This window comes from Neocloeon triangulifer, unplaced genomic scaffold (assembly GCF_031216515.1).
Source record: "Neocloeon triangulifer isolate White Clay Creek 2 clone unplaced genomic scaffold, ASM3121651v1 ptg000001l, whole genome shotgun sequence".
NCBI classification, from domain to species: domain Eukaryota; kingdom Metazoa; phylum Arthropoda; class Insecta; order Ephemeroptera; family Baetidae; genus Neocloeon; species Neocloeon triangulifer.
Genome location: NW_026775544.1, coordinates 3,778,362 through 3,804,325, shown reverse-complemented (window position 1 = coordinate 3,804,325; position 25,964 = coordinate 3,778,362). Strand labels below are relative to the sequence as shown.

The 25,964-nt window shown below is 35.6% G+C and overlaps 2 protein-coding genes across 7 annotated transcripts in view; both read right to left on the bottom strand.

The window, feature by feature from the left end:
• Positions 1-549: 549 nt before the first annotated feature.
• LOC132205036 (elongation factor Ts, mitochondrial) lies at positions 550-8,295 on the bottom strand. Of its 5 annotated transcripts, none has more exons than XR_009442652.1 (13): positions 8,078-8,295; positions 7,299-7,949; positions 7,038-7,235; positions 6,428-6,669; positions 5,837-6,208; positions 5,610-5,783; positions 5,440-5,541; positions 5,163-5,382; positions 4,879-5,103; positions 4,407-4,810; positions 4,240-4,353; positions 4,008-4,178; positions 2,514-2,644 (listed from the first exon to the last, which is right to left on the bottom strand). XR_009442652.1 is itself a non-coding variant. In XM_059633880.1 (6 exons), the coding sequence occupies exons 2-6, from the start codon at positions 4,024-4,026 to the stop codon at positions 693-695; spliced, it is 984 nt and encodes a 327-aa protein (XP_059489863.1). In that variant the 5' UTR covers positions 4,027-4,178; positions 4,240-4,353; the 3' UTR covers positions 550-692. The 5 variants fall into 5 exon arrangements, 1 of the variants encoding a protein (XP_059489863.1); XR_009442653.1 differs by lacking the exon at positions 2,514-2,644 and adding an exon at positions 3,101-3,940; XR_009442651.1 differs by lacking the exon at positions 2,514-2,644 and having other exon boundaries at positions 3,101-4,178.
• Positions 8,296-10,571: 2,276 nt separating this feature from the next.
• The window catches only part of LOC132194887 (zinc finger protein ush), an 86,397-nt gene continuing 71,004 nt past the window's right edge, over positions 10,572-25,964 (bottom strand). For both annotated transcript variants that reach the window (XM_059616484.1, XM_059616475.1), the window contains exons 2-10: positions 18,371-18,636; positions 17,908-17,995; positions 17,636-17,770; positions 17,441-17,575; positions 16,728-17,143; positions 15,633-15,971; positions 14,890-15,228; positions 14,168-14,668; positions 10,572-13,402 (exon numbers count right to left, since the gene is read on the bottom strand). In XM_059616484.1, coding sequence (XP_059472467.1) covers positions 12,632-13,402; positions 14,168-14,668; positions 14,890-15,228; positions 15,633-15,971; positions 16,728-17,143; positions 17,441-17,575; positions 17,636-17,770; positions 17,908-17,995; positions 18,371-18,636 — 2,990 coding nt within the window. In that variant the 3' untranslated portion in view covers positions 10,572-12,631. The remainder of the gene's footprint in view (positions 13,403-14,167; positions 14,669-14,889; positions 15,229-15,632; positions 15,972-16,727; positions 17,144-17,440; positions 17,576-17,635; positions 17,771-17,907; positions 17,996-18,370; positions 18,637-25,964) is intronic.

Genomic DNA, 25,964 nt, shown 5'->3' with positions numbered 1-25,964 from the left:
AATTTATTAAACAATTAAATAATCAGTCAGTATAATAATATGCAAACCCCTTACTTGCAACTTATTATTATTATTTTGGTTTGCAATAAACTAAATTTGTAATACCAACATTTTAATAAGGAATGGGTTAATTAAAAAGGGAGTGTAAAATAAATCTTATCAAAATATTAAGAAATAATGAAGTGCAGTCACTCACCGAAGATGATGTGTTCGTCTCCAAAACTGTGATTAACAGTGACGGGTGATGGAAGACCTTTTGTGCGTGCAGCATCTTTCCTCCACTGATAATGGTAACACCATATTAAACCCATCAGCCAAATGCCAGGTGATAAAGTGGAATGACTAAAAGCCCCTAAATGGAGAGCTTTAATTTGATTGGCCGCCCGATGGTGGCTCGCACACAATGTAAATTCACTCTATTCCTTATCAATGCCGGTTTTATGAGATTTGTCTCTTCCCAAACACTAAGAACAAAAAATTTTGCAACGCCAAACTTTGATCTGAGCCAATGAAAGAGTTTTAGCTAATTTTAATAAAACTGCCTTAATAAACAGTTTTCTAAATTTATTTCCAATCAAAATTTGCTTTCTGACCCGAGAGTAATGAAAACTTGGTCGATAGAAGCAGAGCAGTTCAGCTCAAACAGAGCAATTTCAAAAATACTATTCTAGGGTTATCAATTTTTGCAGGCTTTAGCTTTCGATGGTCTCGCCAGTTTCGAATCTAATGTAATCCAAGACGGTTGCTTCGTTATCTTGCAAAATGTTGCCAACTGTGAGGTCACTGTCAAGCAGGAATTCTTGGAAGATGAGAACGGACTCCGAATCTGAATCTGGATTAGGCGAGTCTGTTTCAGGGTCTCCAATTGATTTTGGACACATGCCTAAAACATGAGAAATGCATAATTTAGAACCAAAATAAGGTTAAAGGTGAGTAAAAGGAACAATCACGACTGTGAAAATGAAAATTATTAAACAATTTACATGAATAAAATAACTTCTTTTACAATTCTCATTTTCATTCGCCTTGAGAAAAATTTAAAATATAATTTTTAGTCTTTCTTTTTTATCTTTGTAGCTAATGCAATAAGTGATTCAATTTACACACAAACTTGGATGAAAACAGCGACTAAGTGAAGAATAAATTTATTTTCATAAGTTTTTTAAACATCAGCAAAAAGAAGTTTGAGAAATTTTGTATACCAGTAGTAGATAAAAGGCTGGCATGAATTCGGAACTGTTCAAAAGAGAAACACAATCTTGACAAAAATCAAGATTGGAAAAACCATGTCGTTTTCAAATTCTATTGATCTCTGGAAAAATTGAATTAATTCAAACCATTGTCAATGATAATATGAATTTTACCCTAACGAAAATACATTCATCACATATCAAGGAAATATATAATTTTTCTGCCAATTCTTACCAACAACATGCTGGCAAAGCTGTCGTCCTAGTAACTGCAATCTGTGTTGGTCTCCCTTGCCTTTGAAGGCAACCATGGCTCCGTATTTGCCGCAAATGATGTGACCAGGTTGTTCTTCTGCAGGGTGGGTGTAGCCTGTGAGTTGAATCAAAGGTTCCGTAGTTGTGAGAATGGCACACCGGCGCAGGGAAAGATTTTCTCCGACGTTGCCAATGGCCAGGGCAACGTGGTCAATCAAAGGGCCTCCGTCTTGCTTGCAAGGAAGGACTTTCATTTCCTCCGATGTCAGGAGCAACTGGAAAATTTAATAAATAATTAAACCAAGCCAAAGTAATTATTAAAACAGCAAGATTAAAAAATATTCAAGAACCGATATACTAAAAAACAGTTAGTAAATTATTTAATTAAATTTCTTTTAAGCACAATTCTCTGAAAAAATAATTTACTTCATAAATGATTATGTTTTTGATAATTATGAGAAAAAACTGGGTTTTGACTTAACTTTTTTACTGTAAAAAAATAGTAAAAATATAAGAACGAAGTTCGGAATAACTAATTTTCTTCTTCAGTCTATCTAAACAAATTAGGCTTATTACTGAAATTTTTGGAATAAACCTTATATTTTTTCACCTATATAGTTCAAGTTGAAAAAAAACATTGGAATATAAACATACTTTTGAAATTGGGACTGACGCCTGAGGTAAACTTTTGGCATGTTGGAGGCACGCGCTCGTGACCTGCTCGACTAATGACCTGAAGGTCTTGTTTCTGGCAACGAAGTCCGTTTCGCAGTTGACCTCGACCATGGTCACGCACTTTCCCGGTTGGGACGCGATTCCGATGAGGCCCTGGGCCGTCGCTCGGCCCTCCAGTTTGGTCGCTTTGGCCCAGCCGAGGGCCTTCGCCTGCTCGTGCAGCCACTTTTCCGCCTGATCGAAACACAAATACCAATCAAAGTCATTCAGGAAAATTGAAATCAAGAATAGGACGAGTACCTTTTCCATGTCATTGCCGCACGTTTCCAGGGCCTTTTTGCAGTTGCTGAAAGTGTAGCCGGTCTTCTTGCGCAGTTTTCCCAGCAGAGATTTGTCGAAGGTCGCCCACAGTCTGGGTGTCGAGTGGAAAAACCTTTGCATTCTGCGAAAATCTCTTTGGAAAATGGGTGATGCAACTTTTCTGTCAGCACAGCATTGATCGCACGTGAAAACAAGGCGAAAGCCTGAATCAAAACAGCTGGATCAAAACAGACGTCACAGATGGGCGACCGCCTCTTTTTTAGCCTCTGCTTTTATGCACTGCGAAGGAGGGGAGCACATTCATGCCCTCTGGCGGTCGATCGTTAACCCATCAAAATTTTACTACACCAAACTTGAAGTTTAGTATGATTTATTTTACAATTTACAATTATATAAATTATATATTATACAACATTTGATTTGCAACATACAAAAAATTTATAAAGATCATAAATATTATAAATTAAATCTTCTCTTATAATGATAAAATGTAGCAAAAATATAAAATATTAACATTATAATTTTATTAATAATTTTGTATTTCTTAAATTTAATAAATTTATAAATGAAATAATACATTTTGTTATTTTCTCTTCCTAATTTTAATAATTATAGAGAAAATTCATAATAAATAATATTATAATTTAATAATTGAGCCTGAATGATTAGAATGATAATAAGGTGCACTCTGTTATAAAATTATACCAAAAACACAAAAATTACGAACAGTACAAAAATTTGTACAGTTGCATCTAAAACAGGAAATACCTGAAGCTCGAGTCGTCATCAATTTTATAATTGGAGAATAATTAATTCCCGCTAAATTGTGTGACTGCAGTCGTCACATGTGAACTGGAAATGATCTATCATATTTGCTACAGAATTCAGCGTTAAACATATAAAAGACTACATAGTGAAAAAAATAATCTGGCTGATTATAATAACATATGAATAACTATTCATTAAATTGGAACATATTTATTTTTTATTTTTAGTATTAAAAAGTTGAGTTAAGCATATAGATAGAACTTTATAACTAATATTATTATCAAATGTAAGATATTACACAAAGAGTCAGTCTTAAAAATTGATCTAAGAGTAACAGCCTTAAAAATAATTAAGCTTTTATATTCAGGAGCCCAAAGCCATTTTTAATCCAAAAATTAAAAAGATACAGGCATCCTATAACCTGCAAAACACAGGTGTCCAGCAGAGGTAGCAAACATTCTATTTCATTTGTATTCAAAAAGGGTAAAAACAATAAAGAATTGTTTACTAGGAAAAATATTTTTAAATAATACCCCACACTCATACGGTTGAGCAATCATGTTTTTAATATCCTTTAGATTAATAAAAACAAAGATCTAAAAAGTATGATTACAAAGGGGCAACATGATATAGCGAAAATACTGAAAAAATTACTTGATACTTTTGTCATAAAAATTAAAAGTCAACTATAATTATAGTCATTTTCATCTGTTCCGATTCCGAAAATTGAACTATTTGAATTTTAAGAAAATTAACACATAAGTGTCCAATAGATTTAATAAATATCATCCAACTTACTCATCCTGGCAGCTGGCATGACATGGAAATGTTCCCGAGTTTTGGATTTTCGGACTGAATCTGGATTTGAGTCATCGGCACATTGCTTGTGCACTGACAGATGACGTGCAGAGAGATTTTATGGTATAGATTGCACAAGATGTATCGGTCTCTCATCTCGGTCTCTCTTGTCTATAATTTTAATATTGAATAACTATTAATAGACATAGTTCAAATTTAATTTTTTTTTTACCCTAACACTCGGAGTAATCCAAACAACCGGCAGCTCTTCAAATGTTTGATCTGGCAGACACTCCACCAACACCCCCGTTTCTCGGTTCAAGTGAGCACCATGCAAGACAAGGCCCTGCATCCCAAGCAAAAAGTATAATTTATCAATTTTAGTTGAATTTGACTTACACTACAGTACGCGCCAATCGCAGGCGCTTGGCTCACTTCTTCACACTAAGACTCAAGGAATTTCATCTCGAAACTGACTTCCCGCACTGCTACTTCATGGGCTTTAGCAAAGTTTTGCTTCATTATGTCGAAGAACGACTGAGGGGAAAAAAGGCTGACAGCCTATATATCATGGGCTCTCCTGAATTTTTCCATTCGGAAAAGAATTCAAGCCTCTTCAGGAGGTCTGCGATGTATAAGGAAAATGAGCTAGTTGTTGGATAGGAGACGGCCAACCACTGTGGAGGAATCTGATCAAGTAAAAGACAAGTCATCATTTCTTCAGTTTCATGGTTGCTGTTCACTTTCATGTCCTTCAGGGTAGCATGAATGGTAAAGAGGAGCCTGTCATAACGAACAATTTCCTGCATAAAATGATGCATATTATTTAATATTTATATTGAGGAATCAACTGGTTAAATAATTTTATTACCTGTCTCAATAAAATGTTCAAGGAGTTCGCGTATTCAAAGGGGAACTTTTTCATAATCATCTTCAAATCAAAGCCTGCCGGCAGTTTCTTCTCAATAAAATCTAAATTTTTTTGCAGGCTCTTCATGTCTCCTAAAGCGCAATTTGTAAACTCCAGTCGTTTTGCGACATCCATATCACTTTCAGCCTTTTCAGTATCATCAACGATGCGCTCCTCAAAGACATTCTGAAAATGATTATATATGATTAAAATTACATTCATTTTATATATAACAAAATTACTACCCCCTTTCGCCGGTAAAGAACGTGGCATGCTTGCACACAAGCCAGCTTTTCTAGGGAGCGTTGGGTCACCCTTTTCACCTCCTCGTCACTGATCGAATACCAGCTTTGATCTGCATCGCTCCAGGCCAGGTAGTAGTAATGACCTTTTGAGTTTTCACCTACATGCAGAGACGTTCCTACCAGTTCAAACTCTAAAAAGCTTTTTTTTCCTAACTCGGGTCTATTAATAAAAAAGTACTGTTTGAAAATTTGATGGAATGATTAAGTTAAAATGTACCTTTCGCTTTCTGTTTCCAGTTTTAAAATCTTACTAAGCTTCACGGAGTAGACAGTTTTCTTGCCAGTATCATCCACACGATTGATTTGTAAATTGATGAAACTATAGCCGTATAGCAAAAAAAATGTAAATTAGTATTCTTATAAAATTTTTTCTCATCATGAATTTACTGCGCGTCAGAAAGTAGCAGATCTTTAATTTTGGAGTTGTCACAACAACGACCCACATCTCCATCTCCATATGACAACGACTTCTCCAGAATTTTGTCAACTGAGCCTCCGTTTTTTGCTTGGATTATCCTAATGAACGCTCTATTCACTTTCTGCTCTAATTTTCTCCCACAACTGATAATTTTTTTTAATATTAATGCAATTTGATGGTTGGGATAAAATCTTACCTCAAGCAGGTTTTACGGAATGCAGGACAGCAGCCAGTCCTAACATCTCCACAGAAGGCACTCAGCAGCGCCATCAGGCGCATCAAGATTTCGCACATGTCGTGCTGTCGGTCACTGTCGTACTGATAGTAGATGTGGAGAGCAGAGTGAAAGGATTGAACCAAGTCTTGGAGGAGACTTTCAGCACTTCTTTCCATGCTCTTTCCAACGAGCTTTGAAATTTCTTGAAGAAGTGTCAAAACAAACTTATCTGCTTCATCAAGTTCAATCAACTCCATGTTCATAGTTTGGAGAAGTTGAAGCACAGGTGGATGCATGAAAAGAACTTGCATCGCAACATTTGCGAAGCACCACTGGCCCGAATTATAGAGTCTGAAATCATAAAAAAATCCAATAAACAAAAAACCATGGCAATTTAAGATATAAAAAAATATATAATGTGATTATATTTCATAATCATCTAATGTAACTGATGCAGTTTAAAGCGCAAACGTTCCAGTCACTCTGAATTTGCAAAAAAGGGGGTTGTTCGTCTGTACCTCACTTCTGCCAAGAACGGCCAAAACTTATTTTGAATTAAACCTAATTTACCCTAGAAAGGGGGCAACTTGGGCCTCAAGAGGCTTCTTCCGCTTGGCCTCGAATTCGGGTCCTTCAATTTCTTCATCTTGTGCTGCACGTGTAAGATCTGGAAATGAGGAGGTAACGGACTTAGCAAGCACTTGGGAAGTGTTTTCGTCCATAGATTTTTCATCCATTCTGTTTTTCAGAAATTGGCTTTTTTTATCAGGAAATGCAACAATCAGCATTAGCTAGTAGACTTCGTTGCCTTTCTGCAAGTTAAATTTTCAATTGTTACATTGTCACTGTGGTTTTATTGCAATTGTTGATTGCAGCAGCTAGTGGTAATGAAACTTGGACCAAATTTGAAATTTAAATTTCTATATTTTGATTTTTCTTTCCAAGTCAAAATAGTAAAAAAAAAAAAAAACACACGTATGCCTTAAGCAAGAATTTTTTTCTCTCATTATTTTAATTCAAACCATTTATTTATTACTGAACAACTGGTCACAGATTTGATGATATGCAAGAGCAAGGAGGAATTTTATTATTTTCAATGTATGAATGTCGAGTTTTTCTGTTTTGATATATTAAGTAATTTTTGTTTTAAATTAAATTATAAAGTGTTTTGACTTATGACCTGAAGGTCCTGCTTCTGGCTATTAAGTCCATTCGCAGTAGATCTCCTCCATATGGTAAAACGCACTTTCACGGTTGGGACACGCAATTTCAATAATATAGCCCTGAACCGTGTCGTTTGGCTATCCATGCAGTTTGGTCGCTTTGGCCTATTCACTATCCAAGGAACTTCACCTGCTCGTGCAGACACTTTTCCGCTCTATCATAACATATAATTTCAATTAAATTAAATTGCCATTCAGAAAATTAGATTTAAGGATACCTTATCCAAAGGCATTTGGCTTTTTTCAGTTGCTGAAAAGTGTAGCCAGTCGTCTTGCGCAGTTGCCGCGATTTTACAAATTCAGAAAAGATGCACAAAAAGGTATATTTTCAAATTAAAGAACAAAAAATTGCAAAAGAAAAGAAATTGTTTTTTAATGTTAATTTTCAAACAACGGGTTTTAATTGCAAAGCGAGTCAATGCAAAAATAATAAGAAATTTGTATTTGCAAATTAATTGTATAAACTGTGTGTGGTTAGTATAGGTGGGGCTAAATGTGTGTATAGAAAGTGTAAATGTGTAGCAAAAATATCAATTTGGAAAAAAATATAAAAATAATCAAAATTTCACTCGACGAGTGTTCGGATTGAATTCACTTAAATCACAAAAGAGAGATACTCATTGTGAGCTGTGTGTCGAGTTGATCTCGGTGAGGGGAGCGACTCCTGATGGTGTCGGTGCTCCGAAGGTCGATCTGATGTTTGGCCAGACGCCGGCTGACTAGGGTGGTTGGTGACCGGGGAGGTGGTGCTCACTCGTGAGCACGAAGCGCTGCAATTCATGGCGACAGCGCTCCATCTGCAAACGACGCTGGCGGACACCAGCTCTGCCGGGCCGGACAATTGCGAAATCAACGGCCCCACAGAGCACCTGGGTTGTACAAGAATTTGGTTTAGTATACGCGCCCAATTTTCAAAATGAAACAATGGAAGGAATGGTCCAGAAGGTCCTTTCGGGATGCCGCCCAATTAAGGGAAAAATTCTGAAAAGCAACTTACGTTGACTCTTCTCGCAGAACGTTCGTATCCTCCAATTGACGAGAGGAAGCGGCCAACCTGCTGCTGGCACAGCAGAGGCCGGGTGGTGTTTTCACAACCACTGATCGTGGGCGACTAAACCAAAACTGCACGAGGTCAGAGACCTTTACCCGGGAGTAACCTGTGTGCTCTTTATCAGTGCAGGTGGTGGGGGCACTGATTGGCGGCGAGTGCAAATGCACTTCTTTCTCTCTTCTTCTTCTCGGCACCGCGCACTCGACACTTCTCACACGCAGAATAAAATGTTGACGACGAATAAAAGTGGTTGTGTTTATGTGTGGGGAAAGGATTAATTGAGAAAGGAATATTCAGTTTTAATTCCAAATCAAAATTCCCAATTATTGTTACAAATGCATATATAACTTGTAAAAACATGCAATGACAATCATTTTATTGCAGTGGTCCGAGCCTTTTTTGAGGCAACATATCCAAAATAAAATTTAAATCAGGCGTACCGTTAACATTTGAGCTTTCATTTCACGCTCATACAAGAAATTTCCAAAATTTTCAGTGTAAGACCGGTCTCGTTGTCTTGTTTCTCTTCTCACAATTCTAAATACAACATTTTATGTCCCCTACCGGATCTTACGCTAAGTATTTATGAAAAATTTAAACCTGGAAAACCTCATTGGAAAAAAATGACTTCTGACCCCCAAAAGGCGCCCAGTTCATATTATTCACTAAGTAACATTAATAAAAGGTAATACTAACAAAAGGTAATACTAACAAAATTAAATTCGTGCATGCCGCATGCGTCTACATTTTTTAATTTTTCACGGAATTATTTTCTAAGGAATTTTGAATTTTTAGTAGAATTTTAAAAATTGCACTAAAATTTGGGATCTGAAGTTTGTGGGTCTAATTAAGTTTTTGTTCTTCAAAATTCAGGTCCGCAGAACTTTTAATTTTTTGTTGTATATTTTTTTAGTCGTGAATTTAAAAAATGGCACCAAATTTTTAGGTCTAGAATTTGAGGCCGGGTCTAATTAATTTTTTTATTTTTTAAAATTCGGGCCTATGGAATTTTTAGTTTTTGGTAGTATTAATTAGTCGTGAAATTTAAAAATAGTACCAAAATAGGTCTGAAATTTGAGGGACTAAAATAATATTTAATTTTTTAAAATTCAGGTCTACGGTATTTTTAATTTTTATTAGAATCAGACGTGAAATTTAAAAATTACACCAAAATTTTAGGTCTAGAATTTGAGGGTCTAATTATTTTTTTTATTTTTCAAAATTCAGGTCTATGGAATTTTTAATTTTTGGTAGTATTAGTCGTGAATTTTAAAAATGGTACCAAAATATTAGGTCTAGAATTTGAGGGTCAATTATTTATTTTATTTTTCAAAAGTTAGGTCTATGAAATTTTTCGGAATTTTTAGTTCTTGGTAGTATATTAGTCGTGTATTTTAAAAATGGTACCACAATAGGTCTGAGATTTGAGGGTCTAAAAAAATATTTAATTTTTTAAAATTCAGGTCTAAGGTATTTTTAATTTTTATTAGAATCAGACGTGAAATGTAAAAATTGCACCAAAATTTTAGGTCTAGAATTTGAGGGTCTAATTATTTTTCTTATTTTTCAAAATTCAGGTCTGTTGAATTTTTAGTTTTTGGTAGTATTAGTCGTGAATTCAAAAAATGGTACCAAAATTTTAGGTCTAGAATTTGAGGGTCTAATTATTTATTTTATTTTTCAAAAGTTAGGTCTATGGAATTTTTCGGAATTTTTAGTTCTTGGTAGTATAAGTCGTGTATTTTAAAAATGGTACCACAATAGGTCTGAGATTTGAGGGTCTAAAAAAATATTTAATTTTTTAAAATCCAGGTCTAAGGTATTTTTAATTTTTATTAGAATCAGACATGAAATGTAAAAATTGCACCAAAATTTTAGGTCTAGAATTTGAGGGTCTAATTATTTTTCTTATTTTTCAAAATTCAGGTCTGTTTAATTTTTAGTTTTTGGTAGTATTAGTCGTGAATTGTAAAAATGGTACCAAAATTTTTGAAAATTGCACAAAAATTTGTGGTCTGAATTTTTGGAATCTTATTTTTCAAAATTCTGGTCTTGAAAATTCTTAATTCTAAATTGAATTAGCTTTGAATTATAGAAACTGCACCAAAAAGTTTGGTCAGAAATTGCTGAGTCTAATTTATTTTTTATTTTTTTAAATTTCAAAATTCAGGTGTATGGAAATTGTAATTTTTACTAATTGTATTAGTCGTGAATTTTAAAAATTGCACCAAAATTCTAGGTTTGAAATTTGCTAGTCTAATTTATTTGTTTTTATGCTTTTTTTTTTTTATTCAAAATTAGGTCTTTAGAATTGAAATATAGGTAGCGGCCGGTAATTTAAAATATTTTTTCTGTCTCCAAAAGTGCAGTATTTTCTTAAGTAAAAATATTTCATCTATGAATTGGGTATGGTTAAAAATCAACAGTAAAACACACTAGAAGTGTAATAATTAGTAACATTTATTGATTTATCTAATCATAAAAGTAATTAATTACGTATTTGACTTGCTTTTTTTACAGTCGCATTATATCTGCTGCAAATATTTGTGTAGAGGATGATCAATTTTAATCGTCATATACTTGATATACTTATATGTACACATCACATAAATATTAATTGCTAGACATGTTTATATTTTTTATATAGAGAAAAGAATGTATGACAATTATGTACATAGATATATTCAGCAGTGAGCAGACAAAATGCTCATCGATTATTTGTCTCAATTCCAATACTAGAAACAATCAATTGATTGCATTTAAATGCATAGCACTTTTCAAAGAATTTCACAAAATAATAAGAAAAGATTAAAAGCGTTCAGGATCTGGAGTGAACTTATTGAAAAATAATATATATTCTGATCTGATATGTATTTTTCAATAAATATAAAAAACGCATCAATTCAGCTTAACCTGATTAATAAATAAACTACATAATCTAACAGAAAAATTATTGCATTTCTTAGATTTTTAAATCGATTTCGGTCAATGATTTAATTTCATGTATCTAGTAAAAATTAATGTCTTTTGACTGCGATTCTTGGATTTTTCAATTTAAAAACACAGATATGAAAAACGTACAACTTTTTAATCGGTATAGAGTAGACATCTTGTGTACATAATTATTATCCTGTCGGTCAGTTAATCGATCGATGATATTGCTAAACACACTTTTCCTGGCTTATTGTTCAAGAGAGGTTTAACACTTAGCCTTTCTTACACAGTTGCTAGAATCCAATTTTCTCTCTGCCCTGCTTCTTTTCCATCACACTACGCGAATTTAGCGCGCGGTTTCTTGCGCAGTAATCTTTTAAAGTATTTATTCTTCCCAAACAAATTTTTTTAATCAATCCAACTGCTCAAGTTCTTTTAAGAAACAAGTTTTCAAAGAGAGACTAGCAGCTCTAAAACATTATATATCACTTTTCCATTATTGTTTCTATTTTCTTTTAGAAAAATCAGTTTGTTCCTTCGCTTTTCATAATACCCTGCCAGAAAAATAATAAAATTATTTTCGAGGTTTTGAACGTACATATCAAAAACACATTCATGACCTTTTTCCTCTTGCATGAGATCGCGGGACCTATAAGACTTTTTCCATGTGATTTTGAATTCAGATCTAAATGCGCCGATTTCTCAGATCTGTATACATATTTTTTCTCATCTCATCTCTTCATGGCAGATATACAATATTTTCCTTCTAAAAGACTATAGAAATTTTTAATCCATTTAACATTTAATATGCAGTCAGTGGAATTTTTTGTATGACACAAAACAGGTTAGCACTACTTTTATGACGGTGTTATTTATATTTCAGTGTAAGCAGTATACAAAAAGTCACAATATCGTTCTTTTGTTACAAAACTGTGAGATCTCAAGGATTCCCTGAACATGCAGATTCGCGCATTCGTACTTGCTCGTCAGCCAAAAAAAAATGTATTTAAAACTTACAAATACAAGATCAAATCATATATTTATATAAAAAAAAAATGCCACAACAGCAGTGCCTCTAAACTCAAAACAACCATCATTAAGGTCTCCTTATTAATAGCAACAAAAAATCAGCACTAATATTTTCCAACTGGAATTATTCAATATCTGAGCCACATTAGGATATTTGAAGATGGTTCCGTGGAAAAATATGGGATTCATTATGTGATTAATCGATTGTGATTTAAAAAAAATATTTCATAAAGTCTTTTGAGAAAGTTTATACAATCAAAGAAAAATCGGCCTATATTCTCACATAGATATGTCAAATTTTTAGCGGGGCAAAATAACATTTTTGTGGCACCCATTTATACCCAAAACGCTCTTGAAAGAAATTTTGCTAGAGTCAACTCCTTGAATGATATATCAATAAGGAGTCCTTAATCATTATAAAATTTCCAAACTCAACCATAAAATCTGAACACAAGGTGTATTATTATTTAATTTTAAATTTTAATCCTTATTAGCGAAGAAGAGACTTGCAATTGAAAAAGACTTGTGAGACTCTGATCATGTTCTGGCCGAGGCTTCGGGTCTGCTCACCGGCGTGGGTGGAGTTTTGATGCTGACCGTCGGACTAGGGGGACTGACCGACGCCCTGATCTTGCTGTGGATGGCCTTGCAGTAGTACTTCTTGTGCGTCAGGTAGAGGTCCCTGTTGAACACGGTATCACACGCCTGGCACCGTCGGCCCTCCTCCTCCTCCTCCTCCTTGTTCTCCCCTTCGGTCAGGCTGATCTTCTCCTCGCAAGGTTCCAGTTTGACCACCAAGGCTTCCGGACTCTCCGTCCGGCAATTCTCATCCTGCCGATGGACGACCCTGAGGTGTTTCAGGAGCACCGACCTGGAGGCGCCGGTGAAGCCACACAGGTTGCAAGGGTGCTGCTCAGGTCGCTCCTCAGCCTCGTCAGCCTCCACCAGGATGGGCAAACTGCCCCCGGACTCCTTCCCCTCCTGCTCATCCTGCAGGACGCAGGTGATGAAGTCCTCCTCCTTAACCTCGGCGCACGTCTTGTTGTCCGCGCCCGCCTGCAGAAGGTGCATCCGGATGTGGGTGCGCATGCCCCTCAGGGTGTTGCCCCGGTAGCTGCAGATGGTGCACCTGAACCCTTTCAGCATCCCGGTATGGTTTTCCTCGAGGTGCTTCTGCGCGGCAGTGGCCGTTGGCAGGTGCGTGCTGCAGCAGGGACACCGCCAGCCGCTGGGAGACAACAGGCTTGTCACCGGATGAGACACGGCCATGCAGTGGTGAGGCGAATCGCCATCGCCAGGCAGAATTACCTGAAACATACAAAACATAAATGTACATTTAGATTTTTTATAATAAGAATTATTAAATTTTTACATTAAATTATTTAACATAAAATTACTAATTTATAAAAAGATAAGAAATAAACAATATATTATTCATTTTAATGTTATTATAAAATTTTTTAATTTTAATTATTTATTTTTATTTAAATATACTATTAATCCTTGTTCATTTGGTTAAGTATTGAACTTTATGTAAACATACATTCTCGGCAAGGTAATGCCTCAATAAGGTTTGTTAAACAATTAACTTATGCATGCCTTTTTTTGGTGTTACAAAATCTTCTAAACATTTGAATTAATTTTTAAATTCAAAACTCTCATAAATTGTACTTAAAAAATTAAATGGTTTCATAATCTTAATCTGATGAACTGAACTATATTGAAAAATTTGCAAAATATTGTGTTTTACTTAAATAATACAGCAAATAGAAGATATATTTTTCAAATAATTATAGCAGACTGGCAAATTCAAGCGATTTTTTAAACTGGGGTCCTGATAGGCTCATAAAATATTCAAGCCTTCACAAATTATGCAATTATTGCAAGCCAGGAATATTAAAAATTATATAATTACAATAGACTGAATTGAGTCAAATTTACCATTCAAATCAAACTAATTCTGTGCATGACCGTTCAAATTTGACAAAATTTGTGAATTTCAAAGGAAAACTATATGATAATTTTTTCCATTCAATTCTGGGAGAATATTTGTGTAAACTTATTAGTACATACCTTGCACTTAGGGCATTTCTTTCTCTCGACGGGTGGCTCGTTGTTGTTGGTGCAGTTGGCCTGCTGGTTGACGTCCCTCTTGAGACAGTAGTACGCCTGGTGCGCCTTCAAATTTTTGATGGCCGTGAATTTGATTCCGCACGGTGCGCAGATGTACTGCTGCATCACTTTGCCCGGCGGGGTTGGGGTCGTTTGCGGTGGCGTGGGTGATGGGGTCGAAGTGGCTTTGGCCTCCTCAGGGGATGTATTGCCTTCCGACCTTGCCCTGGCTGAGCAGTAGTACTTCTTGTGCACCTCGAAGTTCTCCACCTTGAGGAACACGATGTTGCACTCCTCGCACCTCGACACGCCCTGCTTGACCAAAATCTGCGGGGCTGGCGGCACCGCGTGGTTGGCCACCGGAAGAAAGGCGGCCGCCTCGGCAGCTGTCAACATCGGCCGCTGCAGAAGCGCCAGCTGCGAGCTAAGAAGCGGCCCTAAAAGTTCAGGGACCAGCAGTTGCTGCAAAAGGAAAATATCTATCAATCTTGAATCCAATTATTTTTGCAAAGAAAAGTCAATAAGCAGTTACAAACAGTAATATTTAAATTAATAATTTTGTGTTACAGATAATTTAGGAGTTTATTTTATCCTTGTGGCAATAATAATTTTGATGTACATTTTTTTGTCATTTGAAACAATTTTATAACAACATTTTTGTTTTTATCAATTTGATCTTTTACCTTTGGAAGTTTGATGTGTGGCATGAGATTAGGGGTCTTCCGCAGAGGAGTTCCGTTTTCAATTGGAACCGAATCAGGTTTCTTGGCAACTACTGGCAGAACGCCGTTGACCCTTGAAGGTCTTGGGGAGGCTGACGAGGGCGACGACGCTCTAGAGGAGCCTTGGGAGGGTGAGGACGTGTTCAGACCCCTGTTCTCCTTCTCATCCTCAGGGTCTTGAGCTCCCAGCCTGGGGGAAGTCGACCCTACTGAGAGTGCTGAAGGAGGGTGAGCAGATCTGGGGAGACTCAGGTCGAGAGGGAATGTTCCACCACCATTCGTCGCTACCTCAGGTACAGCCTGAAAACAAAACAAAAAAGTTTAAAAAAAAATGCCAATTTTTTTACAGTAATTAATTTCAATTACAACTGATTACAAGAAATTGATAATTCTTGCTCATTTATTTGAGAAAAAATATATTCTATTATTTACTTTTACTATATATACTGTGTCTATAAATTTTTGACTTTAAAATATTCTTTACTATTTGTACAGTACAAGATATTATTTTCATTTAAAGATCTAGCCAGGATCTAAAATTAAAATGCCAAATGAAAAAAAATCACAATTTATTAAATGAAAGTAGAATTTTAGTTAAAACGTATTAATATTTTTTGATATTTTTTAATTTGATTTAAAAATCACAAGTTCTGAGGCTTTCTATATTTCTTTAAATGTTGGATGAAATAAATATTTTGGATTACCTGAGGTGTGGGAATGGCGTGCACAGGCGTTTTTTCCACCTGATGCGTCCTCCTCGGCGGCGCCGGGGGCGGAGTTGGACTGGGCAACCTTTCCGTAACCGCTGGCAACACCAGAGGTTGGACAGTCCCGTTCACGAGCAGAAGACACGCACCAGGGTTGGTGGTGCTCACTCCAGGCGGAAGAGCGGCCGAAGTGACAAAACTGGCTGCCTGCACCAATTGGTAGGGCACGAGGAGCATCGGGTTTGTGGGCAGCGCAAGGTACGGTTGAGCTGGTGCTGGGGAGGAAGTGGGTGACGAAGCAGAACCTACCCTTGGTAAGTCAGGGCCGGAAGAAGCCTGCCAAAAATTAAAATTAATAATCACAGGATTTCAACAGATGTATTCAACCTGCTCCGCAAGGGAGTGGAGCAGGTTGCATAACTGTTAAATGAGCTCATTGTAAGTTTAATTCTCTTTTTTGGTTCACATAAAAGAAACTTTTAACAGGGAACAACTTAAGGTAATTGGAAGGAATTGTAATAGAAACGACGTGTCATATGAGCTGGAAAATTAGGAATGAATACTATAAAATAATAGCGAGAACTATTTTTTTTTAAATATATATATTATATAATAAAATTTATTATATTTTATGCTGCATTTTATCAATGGATATTTTCAAACTACTTCAATCTGATTAAAATGTGTGTGAGCAATAGAAACTTAAAGCCATTAAAAAAAATAATGAAATTTTTAAACAATAATTTTTTATTAAAAAAGCATTAAATGAATTATTATGAGACCTTTTAATTATAACAAATTATATTTGATCTGCGTGTAAATGGTTTTTAAGAAGGAAAAGAGCTATTTGAATGCCTCGCTATTTGCATTAAATTAGCCTTAATTAATGTGAAGAATGCTTTATAGACTAAACAAATTGTGCGGGACCTAAGGTAACTAAGGATACACAAAATGCCTATGGACAAAAGAAGGAAATTCAAAATTGTTAATTTAAGATGATTTGAATGTCTAAAATTTTCCATTCAATGGCTAAATAGTTTGAATCATGTTATATTTTGTTTCATAAATGTTATAAAAAAAATATACAAATACCTGGCTGGCGGCCGCGGGAGAAACAGCCGCGTTGGGCTTGACGACGTGTCTGGTGTCGCAATAATGAGCCTTGTGAGCCTTGAAGGTCCTCACCGAAGAGAAGCGAATATCGCAGTTGGCGCAATATCTGTCCATGGCAGGCGGCGGCAGTTGAGAGCCGGACGCTGAAGACTCGTCCGCCGCCTCCGAGTCGCTGGGGGCAGTGGGGGCGGGGGAAACGGGCAGCGGGGTGACGGACGGCGTGTGCATCCGCATGTGCCGGTTCAGACTGACCTTCTTATCCGCGCTGTAAGAGCAGTGCGGACAAGTGTACTGCCGTCCGGTGCGCGCCACTTTTGCCGGTGGTGGCGCCGAGTCGTCCTCGGGGGCGTTCGAGGAGCGGGGACTGCCCAATTCAGTGTCACTTCCATCTTTGCCTAAATCAATTTTTTTAATGAACCAAATTTTGAATTAATAAATGTAAAAGAGAGCAATTTTTGTGTATTTTTGATACTTTTGGAACCAAAATTAACTGTTGGACAGAAGTTAAATATTAATATTAAATTTGCAAGTAAATTGGGATTTTGTTTTAATCTTTAAAAATTTGATATTTATTTAAATAAATTTCTTACAGGCCATATTAATGAATGAGAATTATTCAACAAATTTTTGCACCAAAATTGCATTTTTAAAAGATAGAAAAAAAAATCTGCCATATTTTATTATTTCTGTACCTGCAATGGGCGTTGCTGGTGATGAAGGTCGCGGGGCAGCAGACGCCCTGTGCGAGCAGTAATAAGTCTGGTGCGCCTCCAGAGTGCTCTTGCTGCTGAATTTGATGCCACATGGTTGACACATGTAGCAGTTAGCTGAAATTAAGAGCGTTCAATTAAAATTTTCTAATCAAAGAGAAGAACTTCATTAACTACCTAGCCGTGGAGGCGGCAGTGGAGTTGAGGGAGTTTCGAGATTCTCTTGATTGAGTCTTGGGGTGGTCGCGGAGGCAGTGCTGTTTGTTTCCGGCACCGCGGGAAGACAAAAAATGGCTGCAGCAGGACTTGGTCCTAATGTGAAAAACGATTAATGGGATTTACTTCTGATTACTTTAAATTTAGTTGTCTAGTTCTTTCTTACAAGATACTGAATATAAATAATAATTTAATTTTAAATTAGTAAAAAATTATTGGAGAGAGAAAATTACCTGCTGGGAATAGAGACGCCGGAAGCATTGAGATATCAGGTTTAAACCTCTGTTCATCACCAGGGGAAGACCTGTCACTGGAAGTGTCCTGTAAAAAAATAATTCTCAAGAATTTAATGTCAGTTTCATCATTTTTTTTTTTAAATTGTTAAAAATACGATTTTATAATTACTCTTTGAGGTTAAAAATATATAAAAAAAATGAAGTTCTTTCATATAATAATGAAATTTAGACGATAACAAAGACAATTAACTGTTGTGATAAAAATTATGTGGATATTGATTATTTAAGGAAGTTCTATAATTAATTGATTATAAGCAAATAACCAATTATGAAACAAGAAATTTAACAATTTTATTTGTTTTAAGAATTTTAATAAGCTATTTTTAAAGGTTTAAGAGTAGAAAATAAACTCCTTAGTTGGACTTTTTAAATTTAATTTTCAATGAAGATATTATTTTACCTGTTGTTCTTTACTGTTCCTGAGAGCAGGATCTGTTGCGAGATTAGTGTTGAGTTTCAGTTTTGGAGACGGTTGCTGACTGCTGACCTCTCGACTATTGTCGTCTTCCTCATCTTTTGATTCCATTTCTTCGAGCTCAACTTTGACGTTGTCTTGGCCGTCTGCGTCCTCACCGCTGCCAAGGGCCGCGGCCTCGGTGGTCGACGGACTCTGTTGAGAAGCAGTTGTGGCATTTTCACCGTCACCCTCGTTCCAGAAATCCTCTCCTGAAACAATATCCAAAAGCAAAATTAGATCAGAGGTATATAAAAAATGGCAGAGATCCTGCTGAGTTAATTGCAGTTTGACACGAGGCCACTTCTTAGCGACTTCAGGCAAAAAAAATGTAATATTTTTTTTAATCTTTTTGCGATCTGTAAAAAGTTCAATAACTTTCGATAAGAGGTGCACGTCAAGTGTTTTTGCCTTTTAATTTGAGCGATCTATTACTGCGAAACCGACTTTTGGACTCTGGCGGAAAAAAATTAGTTTCTAATAAACATGAAGGGCGCGGACCCATCAAGCGTCGAATTCTATTTGCGAAGCGGACGATTTTATCAGAAGAGAGAGGCATTCTCACGTATGTGTATGTGCCGTTTCTCTCTTGATAAACATCAAATTTCAGTTAATATAGCATTAAAATATTTGAGCAGAGGGACCACCAATGAAGATCTCTCCGCGTTGATAATAAATCCCGAAGAGCTATTCGCGATATTGGCTTTTTAATAAAAACTATACTAACAGACACACGCAATATTCTCTCTCATCGGGTGATTAATTCTTCATGAGAGAGAGCCAAGAAGTGTATAAAACAAAATACTCGGCGGTGCTGTGTTATTATGTTGTTCGATAATTAATCAATTTCTTTAATAAGCGAGAGGGAGTTAAAACCAACACAAGGCGGAGCAATGTGATGCTGCTTTCAAAGGGAGGTGGTGCCGGGCACCATTTAGGTGATACCCATCAGGTAATTATATATTTGTGAAGACAACAGAGAGACGAGAGAGATCATTTCAATTCGGCGGCCCAGACCAGACACTCGTGCATGCAAGTGCGACTCAAGAAGTGTGCAATCCGGCTAATATAATGGATTTTTAAGAAAGTTTCATGAAACAAAATCGTCAATATAATATAAAATGTACTAAATGGTGATGTTAAGTTAAAATCGTATGTATGTGATTACATAAAGTGTTGTTCTACCGTTCTACCTATACTAATAAAATTAATGATAGTTTAAAATACATGTTAGTATTAAAAATCTTGATATTAAATTTACCTATTTTCGTTCAATTGATTTTTCTCCTTTTTCATATAAATAATAGTTATATTTTACGTTTATTTTTTAACTAATATTTATTTAGCTAAGCATCAATATACACTAAAAGTTTACAAATATAATTATTTTTGAAGAAAAGAAAATATGAAATCATTTTACCACTTACATTAACATAATCTCTAAATTATCTTATGATTGCTTATGATAACTAAGTGTAGGAAGCACCAGCTACTTCAAATTCTTTATTATAATCAATAATTTCAATAGATATTAATGCAATTTACAAATAATTATACGAATGTGTATCATTAACCAAATACATGCAATACACAAAAATTTTCAATAAAGATAAAATAATTTTTAATTATATAAATTCACTAAATTAATAGCTTTTTATGGTTTAAAATGGACAAGTAAACAACAAAAATAAACCATCAATTTTTGGAAAATTATGTAAATTAGCAGCTGATTCTACTCTAAGAAAATCTTAATAAAATTTCTTAATGTAAGAGTATCGTACTGAGAGAATTTTTTTCTCACATCACCAAGTCCTTGAGTAACAAGTACGAGTTTTAAAATAATTGTCTCGCATTTGGACAAAAGCCATTTCTTTCATTTAGCTCTCTCGATGTCTCACTCACTCAGTGTACACATACATACGAGTGAGTCAGTTTTGGATCAACGCCCTTATTAAAACTCTTATCTGAAATAAATAATTTAATATTAGCCGCAGCTTGCGTGCGAAAACATTTCACGGCGCGAAAGACCGCTCCTTGAAAATATCATAGTTTCTTTATCTGCTAATTTAAAAGTGACTCTGCGGGCAGAGACGCCAGCTGAAAAAAAAACAGAAAGAAAGAAAGATTCGATCGAAAAACAATTTCTTGGGCTGCGCGAGACCATTAATAATTTGATAAAACCCGCGCGCGAATGTGTTTGTCCAAGAGAGATTCCAATCAGAAAAAAACTAAAACTTGTCGTTTGTCTCTCCAAGAGCTAATCAAAAAGCTGTGAGAGCGCACATATAATTTGCGGCCGAATCCAATAAATTAGAGGCGAGAGTCATTATTTTTAGTCGACGAGAGATAAAAATTATCAGCGGCAGAAGTAAATTTCGCCGCCAGGATGACATGCAAAAAATCGCACCACCATTAATATAAAAAATAAAAGATAGTGGGGTATAAAATAAAACAGAGCAGTCACTCAGTCAAATATTAAAGTTTTGCCGCAGATACATATATTTTTATCTATGGCGCAGAGATTATTACCCAGAGCCAAAACCGGCGCGGGATTTAAAGCAGAAGAGATAAATTGCAGCCGAGGCAGAAAGGAGAAAAAATAATAAAAAATTGCATGCACGTTAACTAATGGCTTATAACATCTCTGCCAGAACTTTTTCCGTCATCATCCCCCCGAAAAAAGTAACGCCGCAAAAATCGCTAAGTGATGGAAAACTGACAAGGGGGTTCATTTGAAATGGCGTGGAATGGAAATACAAAAAAAAAAACGAAAAAATACTGTGTGCGGTGGCATTCCCAAGGTGTGAGATAAGGGAGACGAATAGAGAAAGAGTGAGTGAGTGGGGCGAGTTGCAGATAGATAACCGCGAGGGAGAAAAATTACAGGTTTTTTTTAAACACAGAGAGAGCAGAGAACGGAGGCACAGGAGAGATAAGCGCCGTAGAATAGAGCGGGCGGCGTTGGTGTTGGGGAAACCATTTGCGATAGAACTTTGATATAACAAGAAAAATTACCCCGTGCGAGTTTGTGTGTGTGTGTAAAAGGTAAATACCGTGTGTGGTAGAGAGAGAGGAAGCACCGCATCAAAAAAACAAATAATGAATGCACGAGGATAAAAAATACTGCAAAAAAAAATAATGCTACTAAAACTAAACTCTCTCGGTACACCCTTGTTATATTTGTCTGGTTTGTTTCGCTGGCAAATAAGAGATAATCACTTTTGAAATGTACAGCAAACGTGCGGATTTCAACTCTTCCTCCACAATCAAAAATCTTGGAATTCTCATGCTGCCACCGCCGACTTTAAATTTATTTATTTTATTTATTTCCAATTAACCGCTGGTACGAGGTGTCACTTGTCGTGCTTGTTCGCTCTTTATCTTTGGCACCTCTAGGGTGTGAAATAATAAAATGTGCTGCTCCTTTCCAGAGCGGATCAAGATTTATTTGTTCGGCCGCGCTCAAATTTGTGCCGCTTAATTAAAAAAGGTCTCCGGCAATTAAGTTAAGTGTGTGACACCCGAGCTGCTTGGCACTGATTAACGAAAACAACTCGATCGCTTTATTAAAAAGAGAACAAAAAAAAAAGCACACAGAAAAGAGGGAGAATATGGGCCGTTCGATTGCAATTAGCGGACAGCATTGATGGCTGGAAAAGAGGAGACAATGGAAAAGAAGAGGAAGATAAGAAGCGCCTGCGACTGTATGCACCCCCGCAATGCATCCGTGCATTGCACAAAATCTTGAAAAGGATACAGGATAATTATCATTACATACGCAAGCTCATTAAAATAAATGTACAATTATTTAATTTTTTAAAGTGCTACGCTAAAATAAATATTATATTACATATTATTTTATATTTTGCCAATGAACAAACACATTTATTATTTTTGTGTATTTAATATTGTTTGTAAATTTTAATTATATTAAATAAACGTTATTCATTACATTTAAAAAAAATTTATTTTAAATGAATCAGTCTTAATAATTAAAATGTCAAACTTAATTTATTTAATTAATATATTTTGAAATGTATCTTGAAAAATGTAATAAAATAATAATTCTATTACTAGACATTTGAATTCTATCTAGTATTGTTAAGGAACATTGAATATAATTAATTAATTGTGTATAAGTTCATTCATCAATCTAAATCATTCATCATTTCAAAATACGCTCCTTATTTCCAGTATTAAACAATTACTAATTATTCATTCTTAAACTTTTTAAATTGTAACAATCCTGTTGTTCAAAAAATTGAAGATGTATTATTATTATTAAATTCTAATTTTCATTAATTAGTTAAGTAATACAACATTGAAACTTTTTAAAGAATAATGCTTCAAGAAATTGCCGGCAGATCGCGGTGAAATGAAGGACCGCGGCGATTGTGTGAGCACCACAAGGAGGAGTTTTGAGTTTGTTATCGGCGCGATGGCATCAGCGTGATAAGCGAGCCAATGCCGCGCCATCGCTTTTGCTTCCTATCCCATCTCGCAGGCAGGCAGGGTTTTATATAGCAGCACACATACATTTATAGCCGAGCGAGCCGAGTAGAGGCGAGCAGATATAAAGGGGGGTGGGTGGGAGGGAGACGCTGTTTCTCATTTCCCTTATCGCGCCTAGCAGCGCCAGCGGTGGACGCTTATCGGGCAATTCATCTCAGCCGTCTCTCAAGCTTATCGCGCCGGACTATCTCCGGCGCCGTTATCTTTTCATAATCTATCATTACCCCCACAGCATATTATAAAGGCATGCCTTTCCTTTTTATCAGCCAAATTTTCATAACAAAGAATGCTCTGGCTTGTCGGCGGCGCAGCACTTAGATGGATGGATCGGGTGTGTTTGTTCACTGGCAGCGACTGATCACAGTTCTCCATCGATTGCCCTTAGTCGGATTAACTTTTTACTCACGACTTCACAAAGTCTCAATGCAAAAATTCAATAAATCTAGAGACACCCTCATTGAAAATTGTATATTAATCAAAATAAAATTACTTTCTTTGTTTTTAGGGAAAAATTTATACATTTTCACCTTTCAAGTTTTTCAAAATCAATTTGACATGACAGAGAAATGATTAGATAACAATAAATTAATTTGTTTGAAGAAGTTGACACTCGAGGAGATGATCATGGAAATGAAGCCCGAATCTTCATTTCAATAAATTAATTGAAAAAATTATCAGATTATTAAGATAAAAAAATGATTCTTAATTTCTTCAACTTTTGTTAGTTTCTCTTCTTATTGCCGCTTATTGCTTGGTACATGAGTCATAAATTGCGTTAGCCTTGTGAACATAGACTTTTTGGTTGCTATGGAAAAGTGGCAACTTTTTAGGAATTAGTGGTTTTATAATGATATACAAAACAAAGGATTTTCAGATATAGAAAAAAATTAGAGAGTAAACTGAAAAACCACAAACTTTAGAAAAGTATTTGTAGTTTTTACAAGAGTGAGAAGTTTTAAATGATATAATACTGTTACTTTTGTTTTTTGAAAGCGCATATAACACTAGAACTGGAATCTGATTTCTTATATTATGAAGAAATCAATCAGTTCCATTAAGAAACCTGATAATGTTTTTATTTTTGATTTTGTATATGTTTAGCATACGCAAAATTTAAATAAAGTAGTTTTCTTCCAATTTAATAGTGTTCCATAGTTTCTGCTAAATTGCAATGATTAAAAAATAATATCCGGACAAAATAATCATAATTATATTAAAAGTAAGTGATCATTAATTGCTTGATATTAAAAGTTTTATATACAAAACTCAAGACCCAGGTAAAAATTTGTCTATTCAATTTGAGATTTATTTATAATGTAAAACTATCGCAACCATCGTTACAATTATTAAGGATGCGTATAATAGATAAAATTTTTTTTCATAATGGTAGTTATTTGCAGTAAAGTAAACAAATTTGTAGAACAAAAGGAAGGACACAAAAATTGAAATCGAGCCATGAAAAATTAGTCCCCCCTTTCCTTTTCATTGTCAGCGTGTTCCTCTTTTGCAAGATATACGGAACAAGGTAAAAGTGATAACAAGCAGGCAATTTAACGTTATCGCCAAACACTTTCCAGAAAATGCCCATCGAAAATGAAATGAAGGAAAGAACTGCGCCTCATTAAAATTGTCGCTCGTTAAATTTGTTTTATCAATTTTTTGTGTGGCAAGAAACGCTTCCCCGGCACTTCCTTTTGCGCGCACAAAAGAATTCCTCCGCACGTGCATTAAAAATGAAATTATTAGTGACAAAAGCCATTCAGCCTGAAACGAGCTGCCGCGTATCAAAATAACTAACAATAAGATAATATTATGTTATGGAGAGACCTATAGCAAGAAGTGTCATCATTATCGCATGCAGTTGCACATGGCAATTGCGCTCTTATCGCATGAATGCAAGCGGCACTACTTGCATATCAGAGGTCGACGTCGAGTGTGCAAACTTTGATATACAAAAACTTGCGGGGGGCAAATTGAAATAAAATTGTTTATTCGTAAAAAGTCACCAAGTTGGACAATTTTCTACTAAATATTATGTAATATATAATAAAAGGAGATTAATAAGGTTGAAGTTCTTAAATTGACTCTCGTAAATAATCAAAACAATTAAATTAGGAAGCGATCAGTTGGTCAAAACACACACGTGATTGTGGCGATGCATCTTGTGAGGTCGGAAAAGCAATTCGTTTCGTCTTTGCCAAAAATTATCAGACAGATTCTTTGCGAACTTTATGGATTTCCATAAATTTTGTTATGAGGGCATTAAATTAAGGATCAATTCTAATAAATATTTCAATATGAATTGACCACGCACGTGTTATGATTTATAAAATGACACTGACAGTACAGTAAAAAAAAACAAGGCTATCACTCAGATATGATAAACAGCGGCGGCCATGCTTTTGAAAAATTATCACTTTCGAGGAAAGAAAATTATTTTTTGATAAACAGTGACGCCGCTTGGAAAGAAAAAGGAAACTATTATATCGCGCTCGTACAGAAGGCAGTGTGCTATTAATTTATGCCGCGGTGGCGTGGGACGAGAAGCAGAATATTATTCACGGTCCGAACGAAAAGAGGCCATAGCTTTTTTGCATATAAATAAAAAAAAACGAGTATAATAAAACAATTGTTTTTAACAACGCAAGGAAATTAATAATAAACGAGAGAGATACAAAAGATAAACATCGGCAACTTAAAAGTGACAAGGCCTGCACTTCTTGATGTACTCGACTAATTACTTTAATTATGTATGTATATTTACTCATTCTTAATAATATCTCGTGACGTAATCGCGCAATATTTTAATTGCATTTTTATCTGGGATCGCCTGCGTCATTCTTCGTCGTCGTGCGCGTCCTTGAGAGAGAGAAAGATGGACCGATAAGTAAGATGCATTTCTCATCAAATATCACGACACAATCTTTTGCTCTCCAGTCGGTTTTGGTTCGTCTGGCTGGAAAGGATATGGATGGGGGTGCTCATGCTCGCGATTGCCATCGACTCTGCTGCTGCTCCTCCTCCTCCC

Coding starts and splice junctions, on each gene's coding strand:
- LOC132205036 (XM_059633880.1), bottom strand. Junction 1,721..2,099: donor CGTCAGTCCCAATTTCAAAA/GTATGTTTATAT, acceptor TAAATTTTCCAG/TTGCTCCTGACATCGGAGGA. Junction 884..1,425: donor GCTTTGCCAGCATGTTGTTG/GTAAGAATTGGC, acceptor CTCATGTTTTAG/GCATGTGTCCAAAATCAATT.